Below are 14,431 nucleotides of genomic sequence, written 5' to 3'. Positions count from 1 at the left end.
GTACGTGATTATTTCCCCGTGGATTGATCACATGAAAGATGTCTCCATGAATCCCAGCTGTCAAAACACGTGTTTCCTGAAGGGGATAGGTGGACTTTCTTTAGATCTGAACTAAAGATTATTTATTTATGGACTTGCAATTTTCTGAAAAAAGTATGAATGAAAAAACCCCACTTTGGATCAGATCTAAAAACTAATTAAATTACACACACACACACACACACACACACACACACACACACACACACACACACACACACACACACACACACACACACACACACGCACGCACGCACACACACACACACACACACACGCACACACACACACACAGGCAGTGAGTAATAACAGTAAAGGAATAGTCGGTAAACGTCTTCTGATGAAAAAAGACGTATCATTTAATTGACATATTTCCGTTAAACTCTAGAACAACTGCAGACCGGGAGCCGCTTGACCTCCTGGAACAATCCTTTGAACATATACGTTCACATCTGCGTGAGTCGATCATCGTCGGAGAAGGACAGGTTGTAAACGCTGTCGCTCGCAGCGCCGTTCCCCTCCGCCCGAGACTCTTCTTCTCCCTCCTCAATGCCAGTCTTCGCCTTCTTCTTTTCACTGGGAGGAGAAGAAGAGACAGAGGTGATCGGAGGAAAGGATGTCCCCTCGCTTTCAAAATGTAAGTAAATGTACATTTCCATCCATCAGGAAACAGAATCAATCAATCAAAGTTTATCCATAGCCCAATATCACAAATGTTACATTAGTCTCAGTGGTCTTCACAGTTTGTACAGAATATCAGTATGACAATACGACACCCTCTGTCCTCAGACCCTCTGTCCTCAGACCCTCTGTCCTCAGACCCTCTGTCCTTAGGCCCTCTGTCCTCAGACCCTCTGTCCTCAGACCCTCTGTCCTCAGACCCTCTGTCTTTAGACCCTCTGTCCTTAGACCCTCTGTCCTCAGACCCTCTGTCCTCAGACCCTCTGTCCTCAGACCCTCTGTCCGCAGACTCTCACATCGTACAAGGAAAAACCTCCGAAAAAACCCAGTTTAAAGGGAAAAATGGGAGAAGGAAAGAGCAGAGATCTGTCCATATCTGACAGCACGCACAGTCCCTACACGTTCTCACTCCCAACCCGTCAACGCGTTCTCACTCCCAACTAGGGTTGGGTACCGTTGGAACCGGTTCCGAACCGGAACCGGTTCCGAACCGGAACCGGTTCCGAACCGGAACCGGTTCCGAACCGGAACCGGTTCCAACATTTCGATTCCAACGGCATCATTTAGAAATGTGAATTTCGGTTCCGCTTTTCGATGCCTGAGGAAATGTTTCTCGCCGCTCTCCGTAGCGTACTGCATGACTGCAGCGGGGCGGGGAATGTAGCGTTGTACCTACACTTCCTACAGCGTAACCTGAGACCAGGGCCGGCCCGTCGCACTGGCGTTATAGATGTTGGCCTAGGGCGCCAGATCTGTGGAGGCGCTGCGCTGACAGCTCTGGGAGGATTTTTTTTTTGTTTTGACCGTTGGTGCTCATCCTGACGTTCGGCCTTGATGTAACAACATTCATAATTAAGTAAATGTAACACCCTTTTCATCCCGGTTATAATTTTCATTTCCCCTGTACGATGCGCGCTGTAAGTGATGAAAATGGGGGATGTTGGCTTATCTGGCAACCGCAGCTCACAGCCAAAGTGCGAGTGAGCGTGGGAGCGAGGGACCGGTACGCGCTGTTGTTATTAGCATCTGGTGCTAGCTGCTCTAACGGAAGAAGAAGATGTTTCTCCAGTGATGTGGAGAAGAGTCCTCTCCAGTCAGACTGAGGCTGGTAGCTTCAGCTCAGTGAGGTGAAGGACTCTCTGAGGGTTCAGATAGTTCACTTTAGTCTAAGTTATCTCAGTGGGTCTCAAACGGTTTGATCACGATGTACGTAAACACATATTTCCAAGGCTCTCCCTTATAATTATTGGGATAAAACAGGTTTGAAATCATTCCAATGTAAACTATAGGACAGTAAACCAGACATATCGTTTTAAACTGGAGAGATACAAAAAATATGCATAAATAAAATAGTAAAATAAGATATGAATGAACAACACAAATAAAATACGTTACATGTATTTGTTATTGGCTATAGGTTACTGGTTATGCTCACATACTTATTTAATTATTCAAATGTAAACCGATCTTTTTCATCTGGTGTTTGGAGTTGTACCCTCTAGATCTAGTCTCTAGTAATTCTGCTTAAAGTGCACCAGATTGAAGCATTTTGCTTTAAAATAGATGCTTGTTTTTCTCAAAAAGAACTGTTCTTTAAAAGTTGGACTGTTGTAGCTTCAGTGGTTCTCAGGTTACAGTTACATAGCAGTGAATATAAACAGACTGATTAATGTGAATATTACTGTAAACTAACCTGTGTAAAAGTTTCTCGAATAAATGTAATTTTTTTGGTGGAAGAAGCAAGTATCATTTTTTTTACCATGCCCCTCAAAGAACCGGAATCGAGAACCGTTAAGAACCGGAATCGAAAAGTAGAATCGGAATCGGAATCGTGGAAATTCAAACGATACCCAACCCTACTCCCAACCCGTCAACGCGTTCTCACTCCCAACCCGTCAACGCGTTCTCACTCCCAACCCGTCAACACGTTCTCACTCCCAACCCGTCAACGCGTTCTCACTCCCAACCCGTCAACGCGTTCTCACTCCCAACCCGTCAACGCGTTCTCACTCCCAACCCGTCAACACGTTCTCACTCCCAACCCGTCAACATGTTCTCACTCCCAACCCGTCAACGCGTTCTCACTCCCAACCCGTCAACGCGTTCTCACTCCCAACCCGTCAACGTGTTCTCACTCCCAACCCGTCAACGCGCTCTCACTCCCAACCCGTCAACATGTTCTCACTCCCAACCCGTCAACGCGTTCTCACTCCCAACCCGTCAACGCCTTCTCACTCCCAACCCGTCAACGCGTTCTCACTCCCAACCCGTCAACGCGCTCTCACTCCCAACCCGTCAACGCGTTCTCACTCCCAACCCGTCAACGCGTTCTCACTCCCAACCCGTCAACGCGTTCTCACTCCCAACCCGTTAACGCGTTCTCACTCCCAACCCGTCAACGCGTTCTCACTCCCAACCCGTCAACGCGTTCTCACTCCCAACCCGTCAACGCGCTCTCACTCCCAACCCGTCAACGCGCTCTCACTCCCAACCCGTCAACGCGTTCTCACTCCCAACCCGTCAGCGCGTTCTCACTCCCAACCCGTCAACGCGTTCTCACTCCTAACCCGTCAACGCATTCTCACTCCCAACCCGTCAACGCATTCTCACTCCCAACCCGTCAACGCGTTCTCACTCCCAACCCGTCAACGCGTTCTCACTCCCAACCCGTCAACGCGTTCTCACTCCCAACCCGTCAACGCGTTCTCACTCCCAACCCGTCAACGCGTTCTCACTCCCAACCCGTCAACGCGTTCTCACTCCCAACCCGTCAACGCGCTCTCACTCCCAACCCGTCAACGCGCTCTCACTCCCAACCCGTCAACGCGTTCTCACTCCCAACCCGTCAACACGTTCTCACTCCCAACCCGTCAACGCGTTCTCACTCCCAACCCGTCAACACGTTCTCACTCCCAACCCGTCAACGCCTTCTCACTCCCAACCCGTCAACGCGTTCTCACTCCCAACCCGTCAACGCGCTCTCACTCCCAACCCGTCAACGCGTTCTCACTCCCAACCCGTCAACGCGTTCTCACTCCCAACCCGTCAACGCGTTCTCACTCCCAACCCGTCAACGCGTTCTCACTCCCAACCCGTCAACGCGTTCTCACTCCCAACCCGTCAACGCGTTCTCACTCCCAACCCGTCAACGCGTTCTCACTCCCAACCCGTCAACGCGTTCTCACTCCCAACCCGTCAACGCGTTCTCACTCCCAACCCGTCAACGCGTTCTCACTCCAAACCCGTCAACGCGTTCTCACTCCCAACCCGTCAACGCGTTCTCACTCCCAACCCGTCAACGCGTTCTCACTCCCAACCCGTCAACGCGTTCTCACTCCCAACCCGTCAACGCGTTCTCACTCCCAACCCGTCAACGCGTTCTCACTCCAAACCCGTCAACGCGTTCTCACTCCCAACCCGTCAACGCGTTCTCACTCCCAACCCGTCAACGCGTTCTCACTCCCAACCCGTCAACGCGTTCTCACTCCCAACCCGTCAACGCGTTCTCACTCCCAACCCGTCAACGCGTTCTCACTCCCAACCCGTCAACGCGTTCTCACTCCCAACCCGTCAACATGTTCTCACTCCCAACCCGTCAACATGTTCTCACTCCAAACCCGTCAACGCGTTCTCACTCCCAACCCGTCAACGCGTTCTCACTCCCAACCCGTCAACGCGTTCTCACTCCCAACCCGTCAACGCGTTCTCACTCCCAACCCGTCAACGCGTTCTCACTCCCAACCCGTCAACGCGTTCTCACTCCCAACCAGTCCACACCTTCTCACTCCCAACCCGTCAACGCGTTCTCACTCCCAACCCGTCAACGCGTTCTCACTCCCAACCCGTCAACGCGTTCTCACTCCCAACCCGTCAACGCGTTCTCACTCCCAACCAGTCCACACCTTCTCACTCCCAACCCGTCAACGCGTTCTCACTCCCAACCCGTCAACGCGTTCTCACTCCAAACCCGTCAACGCGTTCTCACTCCCAACCCGTCAACGCGTTCTCACTCCCAACCCGTCAACGCGTTCTCACTCCCAACCCGTCAACGCGTTCTCACTCCCAACCCGTCAACGCGTTCTCACTCCAAACCCGTCAACGCGTTCTCACTCCCAACCCGTCCACGCCTTCTCACTCCCAACCCGTCAACGCGTTCTCACTCCCAACCCGTCAACGCGTTCTCACTCCCAACCCGTCAACGCGTTCTCACTCCCAACCCGTCAACGCGTTCTCACTCCAAACCCGTCAACGCGTTCTCACTCCCAACCAGTCCACGCCTTCTCACTCCCAACCCGTCAACGCGTTCTCACTCCCAACCCGTCAACGCGTTCTCACTCCCAACCCGTCAACGCGTTCTCACTCCCAACCAGTCCACACCTTCTCACTCCCAACCCGTCAACGCGTTCTCACTCCCAACCCGTCAACGCGTTCTCACTCCCAACCCGTCAACGCGTTCTCACTCCCAACCCGTCAACGCGTTCTCACTCCCAACCCGTCAACGCGTTCTCACTCCCAACCCGTCAACGCGTTCTCACTCCCAACCCGTCCACATGTGGACTGGTTGGGAGTGAGAACGCGTTGACGGGTTGGGAGTGAGAACGTGTAGGGACTGCGCGTGCTGTCAGATATGGACAGATCTCTGATGGATGGAAACCACATGTTGTTGTCCTGGAGCTCTGGAAGTGATTATGAAGCTTAGCGCAAGTTAAACCAGGAAGACCGTCTTTAGTCATTCATTCACATATTTCCAGCTTGCTCCTCTCTCTCCTCTCAGTGATTGGGGGCGTCACTCCCAGCTAACCCTATCACTTCGCTCTATTCGCACAAGCCTACCATAGTGCATTGCTAACCCATCGGCTCTCTCCCCTCCTGACAGGTGTCAATAAGGTGACTCGACGCAGCCCTCTCCAGCGGGTTCAAACCCCATCACATCCATCTGTGTGTTCCTATCGGAACGCTCTCTCCGGATTGAACTGAAGTGAGCCTCACCGTCTCCTCTGCATGACGGAGGTCCCCAGCACCAGCACAATGCCGGCGCCCACGGCTCCCATCACCACCCCGAACACGATCAGCCAGGGGGGGGACGAGGGGGGCGCGGGGGCCGCCAGGGTGGGGGGGATGCCCAGGAACTCCAGGGTATTATCCGTCAGCAGGAAGGCGCTGTTGATGCGGTTCCTCGACTTCCTGTTTGGAGAAAACATTTACAGATTTTCAGAAAATAGTCAGATTTAGAAATGTCACAGGTCACCCTCATCCTCTTCCATAGGAGCGTTAGTAGTGTACAGTAAGTATACAGTATATATAGCATACTATACATTTATTACGTTCAGGACTCATAATGCTGACTCAGGTCAGGACTCAGGACTCATAATGCTGACTCAGGTCAGGACTCATAATGCTGACTCATGTCTTTAGGACTCAGGACTCATAATGCTGACTCATGTCAGGACTCATAATGCTGACTCATGTCTTTAGGTCTCATAATGCTGACTCATGTCTTTAGGGCTCATAATGCTGACTCAGGTCAGGACTCAGGACTCATAATGCTGACTCATGTCTTTAGGACTCAGGACTCATAATGCTGACTCATGTCTTTAGGACTCATAATGCTGACTCATGTCTTTAGGTCTCATAATGCTGACTCATGTCTTTAGGTCTCATAATGCTGACTCATGTCTTTAGGTCTCATAATGCTGACTCATGTCTTTAGGACTCATAATGCTGACTCATGTCTTTAGGACTCAGGACTCATAATGCTGACTCATGTCTTTAGGTCTCATAATGCTGACTCATGTCTTTAGGACTCAGGACTCATAATGCTGACTCATGTCTTTAGGTCTCATAATGCTGACTCATGTCTTTAGGTCTCATAATGCTGACTCATGTCTTTAGGACTCAGGACTCATAATGCTGACTCAGGTCTTTAGGTCTCATAATGCTGACTCATGTCTTTAGGACTCATAATGCTGACTCATGTCTTTAGGACTCAGGACTCATAATGCTGACTCATGTCTTCAGGACTCATAATGCTGACTCAGGTCAGGACTCAGGACTCATAATGCTGACTCAGGTCTTCAGGACTCATAATGCTGACTCAGGTCAGGACTCAGGACTCATAATGCTGACTCACTCCCTCAGGCTTACCTCACTGCCTCCTCCACCTGTCTCCTCTCCACCAGCAGGGTGGAGTCGAGTGGAGACGTCACCACGAACCAGAAGGACACTCGGGGCGTCTCGTCACAAACCAGCACGTTGGACACGCTTCAAACACACGTTCAGAAACCACGAGTCACCTCAGTTAAAACACATCCTTTTACAGTTCCTGCTTTTATGCACTTGACATTTGTATCGTTTGGTTTGTGAGGCGAGGGACGGAGACACGTCTGAGGTGCAGCTTCTGTGAGGGACGGAGACACGTCTGAGGTGCAGCTTCTGTTCTTCAGAGGAGAGAAGACATCTCAGTACTCCCACGTGCACACGGTGTGTTGAGCCTGCAGCACGTCTGCAGAGGGGCACGGGGTGACACCAGCACGTGTGGTCAGTGATGAGGGGGGGGGTTTCTCATGGTGCTATCTGAGGGGGGGTTCTCATGGTGCTATCTGAGGGGGGGTTCTCATGGTGCTATCTGAGGGGGGGTTCTCATGGTGCTATCTGAGGGGGGGTTCTCATGGTGCTATCTGAGGGGGGGTTCTCATGGTGCTATCTGAGGGGGGGTTCTCATGGTGGTATCTGAGGGGGGGCTCTCATGGTGGTATCTGAGGGGGGGTTCTCATGGTGCTATCTGAGGGGGGGTTCTCATGGTGCTATCTGAGGGGGGGTTCTCATGGTGATATCTGAGGGGGGTTCTCATGGTGATATCTGAGGGGGGGTTCTCATGGTGATATCTGAGGGGGGGTTCTCATGGTGCTATCTGAGGGGGGGTTCTCATGGTGCTATCTGAGGGGGGGTTCTCATGGTGCTATCTGAGGGGGGGCTCTCATGGTGCTATCTGAGGGGGGGTTCTCATGGTGATATCTGAGGGGGGTTCTCATGGTGATATCTGAGGGGGGGTTCTCATGGTGATATCTGAGGGGGGGTTCTCATGGTGCTATCTGAGGGGGGGTTCTCATGGTGATATCTGAGGGGGGGTTCTCATGGTGCTATCTGAGGGGGGGTTCTCATGGTGCTATCTGAGGGGGGGGCTCTCATGGTGCTATCTGAGGGGGGGTTCTCATGGTGATATCTGAGGGGGGTTCTCATGGTGCTATCTGAGGGGGGGTTCTCATGGTGATATCTGAGGGGGGGTTCTCATGGTGCTATCTGAGGGGGGGTTCTCATGGTGCTATCTGAGGGGGGGGTTCTCATGGTGCTATCTGAGGGGGGGTTCTCATGGTGATATCTGAGGGGGGGTTCTCATGGTGCTATCTGAGGGGGGGTTCTCATGGTGCTATCTGAGGGGGGGTTCTCATGGTGCTATCTGAGGGGGGGTTCTCATGGTGATATCTGAGGGGGGGTTCTCATGGTGCTATCTGAGGGGGGGTTCTCATGGTGCTATCTGAGGGGGGGTTCTCATGGTGATATCTGAGGGGGGTCCTCATGGTGATATCTGACAGCTGATTGTAGGCCATCCACCTGTAGGTCTTTATAGATGATATCATTAGTTACAGTGTTCTCACTTGTAGTTCTGCCCGTCTGCGGTCCTCATGGCGAAGGCCAGCGCCGCTCTGAAGAGGAACATCTCGCTGTCGTTCCAGACGTACTGCGGGAGCACACGCACCTCATGACACACCTCCCTCTGGACCATACATGAACTTTATATACAGAACTGCAACACATGTTCAAAGTCTCTGCAGTATGTTTTAGAACGATTATATTTGGACATTTGAAAACCTTGGACTCTGAGACACTGCGACGGCCATTTTGAATATTTCCTGAGGTTCAACACAAACATTAATCTAGAGATCAAAGATGGCTCTTTGCTGCAGCTCTGTTTCTCTGGAGCGCTTTGATGAACACAGAACAATACGTACGGCTTCGTCTCCCAGAGCCGTGAGGAGGCTGAGTCGCACTTTGTAGCCGTTTGAAGCATCTGTAAAATAACATGTTTATATGTTAGAGGACTCTTTAAAGTAGAGACACTACATGCTGATATACACCTGTATATCAGCAGGAGAGGACTCTTTAAAGTAGAGACACTACACACTGATATACACCTGAACATCAGCAGGAGAGGACTCTTTAAAGTAGAGACACTACATACTGATATACACCTGAACATCAGCAGGAGAGGACTCTTTAAAGTAGAGACACTACATACTGATATACACCTGAACATCAGCAGGAGAGCACTCTTTAAAGTAGAGACACTACATACTGATATACGCCTGAACATCAGCAGGAGAGGACTCTTTAAAGTAGAGACACTACATACTGATATACACCTGAACATCAGCAGGAGAGGACTCTTTAAGGTAGAGACACTACATACTGATATACACCTGAACATCAGCAGGTGAGGACTCTTTAAAGTAGAGACACTACATACTGATATACACCTGAACATCAGCAGGAGAGGACTCTTTAAAGTAGAGACACTACGTACTGATATACACCTGAACATCAGCAGGAGAGGATTCTTTAAAGTAGAGACACTACATACTGATATACACCTGAACATCTGCAGGAGAGGACTCTTTAAAGTAGAGACACTACATACTGATATACACCTGAAAATCAGCAGGAGTGGACTCTTTAAAGTAGAGACACCACATACTGATATACACCTGAACATCAGCAGGAGAGGACTCTTTAAAGTAGAGACACTGCATACTGATATACACCTGAACATCAGCAGGAGAGGACTCTTTAAAGTAGAGACACAACATACTGATATACACCTGAACATCAGCAGGAGAGGACTCTTTAAAGTAGAGACACTACACACTGATATACACCTGAACATCAGCAGGAGAGGACTCTTTAAAGTAGAGACACTACACACTGATATACACCTGAACATCAGCAGGAGAGGACTCTTTAAAGTAGAGACACTGCATACTGATATACACCTGAACATCAACAGGAGAGGACTCTTTAAAGTAGAGACACTACACACTGATATACACCTGAACATCAGCAGGAGAGGACTCTTTAAAGTAGAGACGCTACGTACTGATATACACCTGAACATCAGCAGGAGAGGACTCTTTAAAGTAGAGACACTACATACTGATATACACCTGCACATCAGCAGGAGAGGACTCTTTAAAGTAGAGACACTACACACTGATATACACCTGAACATCAGCAGGAGAGGACTCTTTAAAGTAGAGACACTACATACTGATATACACCTGCACATCAGCAGGAGAGGACTCTTTAAAGTAGAGACACTACATACTGATATACACCTGAACATCAGCAGGAGAGGACTCTTTAAAGTAGAGACACTACATACTGATATACACCTGAACATCAGCAGGAGAGGACTCTTTAAAGTAGAGACACTACATACTGATATACACCTGAACATCAGCAGGAGAGGACTCTTTATAGTAGAGACGCTACATGCTGATATACACCTGAGGACTCTTTAAAGTAGAGACACTACATACTGATATACACCTGAACATCAGCAGGAGAGGACTCTTTAAAGTAGAGACGCTACAAACTGATATACACCTGAACATCAGCAGGAGAGGACTCTTTAAAGTAGAGACACTACTTACTGATATACACCTGAACATCAGCAGGAGAGGACTCTTTAAAGTAGAGACACTACACACTGATATACACCTGAGGACTCTTTAAAGTAGAGACGCTACGTACTGATATACACCTAAACATCAGCAGCAGAGGACTCTTTAAAGTAGAGACACTACATACTGATATACACCTGAGGACTCTTTAAAGTAGAGACACTACACACTGATATACACCTGAACATCAGCAGGAGAGGACTCTTTAAAGTAGAGACGCTACATACTGATATACACCTGAACATCAGCAGGAGAGGACTCTTTAAAGTAGAGACGCTACGTACTGATATACACCTGAGGACTCTTTAAAGTAGAGACACTACACACTGATATACACCTGAACATCAGCAGGAGAGGACTCTTTAAAGTAGAGACGCTACGTACTGATATACACCTGAGGACTCTTTAAAGTAGAGACGCTACATACTGATATACACCTAAACATCAGCAGCAGAGGACTCTTTAAAGTAGAGACACTACATACTGATATACACCTGTGGACTCTTTAAAGTAGAGACACTACACACTGATATACACCTGAACATCAGCAGGAGAGGACTCTTTAAAGTAGAGACGCTACGTACTGATATACACCTGAACATCAGCAGGAGAGGACTCTTTAAAGTAGAGACACTACATACTGATATACACCTGAACATCAGCAGGAGATGACTCTTTAAAGTAGAGACGCTACGTACTGATATACACCTGAGGACTCTTTAAAGTAGAGACGCTACATACTGATATACACCTAAACATCAGCAGCAGAGGACTCTTTAAAGTAGAGACACTACGTACTGATATATACCTGAGGACTCTTTAAAGTAGAGACGCTACATACTGATATACACCTGAGGACTCTTTAAAGTAGAGACACTACATACTGATATACACCTGAACATCAGCAGGAGAGGACTCTTTAAAGTAGAGACGCTACGTACTGATATACACCTGAGGACTCTTTAAAGTAGAGACACTACACACTGATATACACCTGAACATCAGCAGGAGAGGACTCTTTAAAGTAGAGACGCTACGTACTGATATACACCTGAGGACTCTTTAAAGTAGAGACGCTACATACTGATATACACCTAAACATCAGCAGCAGAGGACTCTTTAAAGTAGAGACACTACATACTGATATACACCTGTGGACTCTTTAAAGTAGAGACACTACACACTGATATACACCTGAACATCAGCAGGAGAGGACTCTTTAAAGTAGAGACGCTACGTACTGATATACACCTGAACATCAGCAGGAGAGGACTCTTTAAAGTAGAGACACTACATACTGATATACACCTGAACATCAGCAGGAGATGACTCTTTAAAGTAGAGACGCTACGTACTGATATACACCTGAGGACTCTTTAAAGTAGAGACGCTACATACTGATATACACCTAAACATCAGCAGCAGAGGACTCTTTAAAGTAGAGACACTACATACTGATATACACCTGAGGACTCTTTAAAGTAGAGATGCTACGTACTGATATACACCTAAACATCAGCAGCAGAGGACTCTTTAAAGTAGAGACACTACATACTGATATACACCTGAACATCAGCAGGAGAGGACTCTTTAAAGTAGAGACACTACATACTGATATACACCTGAACATCAGCAGGAGAGGACTCTTTAAAGTAGAGACGCTACGTACTGATATACACCTGAACATCAGCAGGAGAGGACTCTTTAAAGTAGAGACGCTACGTACTGATATACACCTGAGGACTCTTTAAAGTAGAGACACTACACACTGATATACACCTGAACATCAGCAGGAGAGGACTCTTTAAAGTAGAGATGCTACGTACTGATATACACCTGAGGACTCTTTAAAGTAGAGACGCTACATACTGATATACACCTAAACATCAGCAGCAGAGGACTCTTTAAAGTAGAGACACTACATACTGATATACACCTGAACATCAGCAGGAGAGGACTCTTTAAAGTAGAGACACTACATACTGATATACACCTGAGGACTCTTTAAAGTAGAGCCACTACATACTGATATACACCTGAGGACTCTTTAAAGTAGAGGCACTACATACTGATATACACCTGAGGACTCTTTAAAGTAGAGACGCTACGTACTGATATACACCTGAGGACTCTTTAAAGTAGAGACGCTACGTACTGACATACACCTGAACAGCAGCAGCATGACGTCACATGGAGGCTACCTCTTGAGTGTAACCCGGTTTAACTTCAGATCAGAAACACTCCTCACTGTTCCCGTCGCTCAGTGTTAGTGGAGTTTGAAAGAGAGTCCTGACTGACTGAGGGGTAGACGGCACCTACCTGGAGCACAGAGCTGAGCAGCAGCAGAGGACACGCACAGCAGCAGCAGGAACACAACGTCCTCCATGGTCAGCCAGCGGAGAGCAATGAATGTCTGGAGGTGGAGCAGCGACTCAGTTAATCATTGAAGCCTCTCCTCTCAGTCAGAGCTGTTTGCTCAGCGCATATTATTACTGTTTACCCACTCGCAGGTAACTAAGTACATGTACTCAGGTACTTAGTTACACTTTAGAGATAATTGTAGTTTAGTTTCCAATGTTCTGACACTGTGTACTGCCCCTGATAATATCTCTCTCTGTGAGGCTGGAAACAGATACATCTTATCAGTGTGATGGAGACTGGAATGTGCAGATTGTATCAAAGTGTGGTTCACTGTGTGTGTGTGTGTGTGTGTGTGTGTGTGTGTGTGTGTGTGTGTGTGTGTGTGTGTATGTGTGTGTGTGTGTGTGTGTGTGTGTGTGTGTGTGTGTGTGTGTGTGTGTGTGTGTGTGTGTGTGTGTGTGTGTGTGTGTGTGTGTGTGTGTGTGTGTGTGTATGTGTGTGTGTGTGTGTGTGTGTGTGTGTGTCAGATCAAAGTAGATTCCAGGCAGGTCAGATGCAGTTACAGGAAGTGGAAACACACTGACCTCCCTGTGTTTGAATTCCGAGCTCAAAAACATAAAAAAAGACATTATGTTTTTATTATCCAGAATTAAAAGTCAAAACAAATATAATCTACATTTCTTATTTTTTAATTATATTTAAACAAGTTAGTTTTAAATGCAGAATTCCTCGATAAAAATAAATGTCTCAAAGTATTTCTGAATTTAAAGATAGTAAGCCAACAATCTGAGTTTAATATCTGAAATCAAGTTTTAAAAATAAATAAATAAACTCGGAAACTCTGAATATTATTTCGGGACTAAAATATATTTCTACTTAAATAACTTCTGCCTTCATAATGTAGAATGAAGAATACACTCGGTGTTTGTGAGGCGCTCTCCTGTCAAGCTGGGAAAGGGAGTCTTGTGACGGGTCCATGTTCTCTGAATAACACTTTAACACTTTAACACCGAGCTGTAAAAGCGATCATTCGGCCATAAAGTCTCTCAGGGGTTTTCCAAAGAACAGATCACCCGTCATCAAAGACTGAGAAGCACTCTAATGAACAGCTTCATTATGAGAGGCGAGGCTCTGAAATATAACGTTGTTCTTTCTGTCTTTCCAAATTAAATAATCAACTTTAAGTTTTATTTTAAATGTTTTGGGGACTTCCACTTCTTCTGTTGTTACAAACTGCAGTACTGCCCCTGCACACATGGGGCAGCAGAGGCTTCACCCCAATGATGAGCAACACTCATTATTTACCATGTTTCTTTATTTATTCATAAAGAATAACAGGAGTTTTTACCTTTGCTTTAGATCGATTATAATGTAATGTTATAAAACATGAAACTTGAAACTTGATGAACAAACTGCTGCTGGATATGTGAAGTTATATTAATGTAAATATATATTTATTGTATTAGCCAATAATCTGAATCTGTTGAAACGGTTACATTCAATGAAAAATAAAATCATTGTGCAGGAAATGTGTGTCCCCGGTGTGTGTCCGGTTTGTGTCCCCGGTGTGTGTGTCCGGTGTGTCGTCCCGGTGTGTCCCCCCGGTGTGTCCC

General features: G+C 47.5%; 1 protein-coding gene across 1 annotated transcript; it reads right to left on the bottom strand.

Moving 5' to 3' along the window:
• Positions 1–359: 359 nt before the first annotated feature.
• Positions 360–13,050, bottom strand: cltrn (collectrin, amino acid transport regulator). Its single transcript, XM_034077194.2, has 6 exons — positions 12,777–13,050; positions 8,730–8,788; positions 8,376–8,458; positions 6,865–6,981; positions 5,710–5,904; positions 360–615 (listed from the first exon to the last, which is right to left on the bottom strand). Exons 1-6 carry the CDS (start codon positions 12,841–12,843, stop codon positions 486–488), a joined length of 651 nt encoding a protein of 216 aa, XP_033933085.1. The 5' UTR covers positions 12,844–13,050; the 3' UTR covers positions 360–485.
• Between the last annotated feature and the right edge of the window lie 1,381 nt (positions 13,051–14,431).

Source organism: Pseudochaenichthys georgianus, unplaced genomic scaffold, assembly GCF_902827115.2.
Source record: "Pseudochaenichthys georgianus unplaced genomic scaffold, fPseGeo1.2 scaffold_1381_arrow_ctg1, whole genome shotgun sequence".
NCBI lineage: Eukaryota > Metazoa > Chordata > Actinopteri > Perciformes > Channichthyidae > Pseudochaenichthys > Pseudochaenichthys georgianus.
Note: the sequence above shows the minus strand (reverse complement) of the source record. Positions and strands in the feature narration are given on the sequence as shown.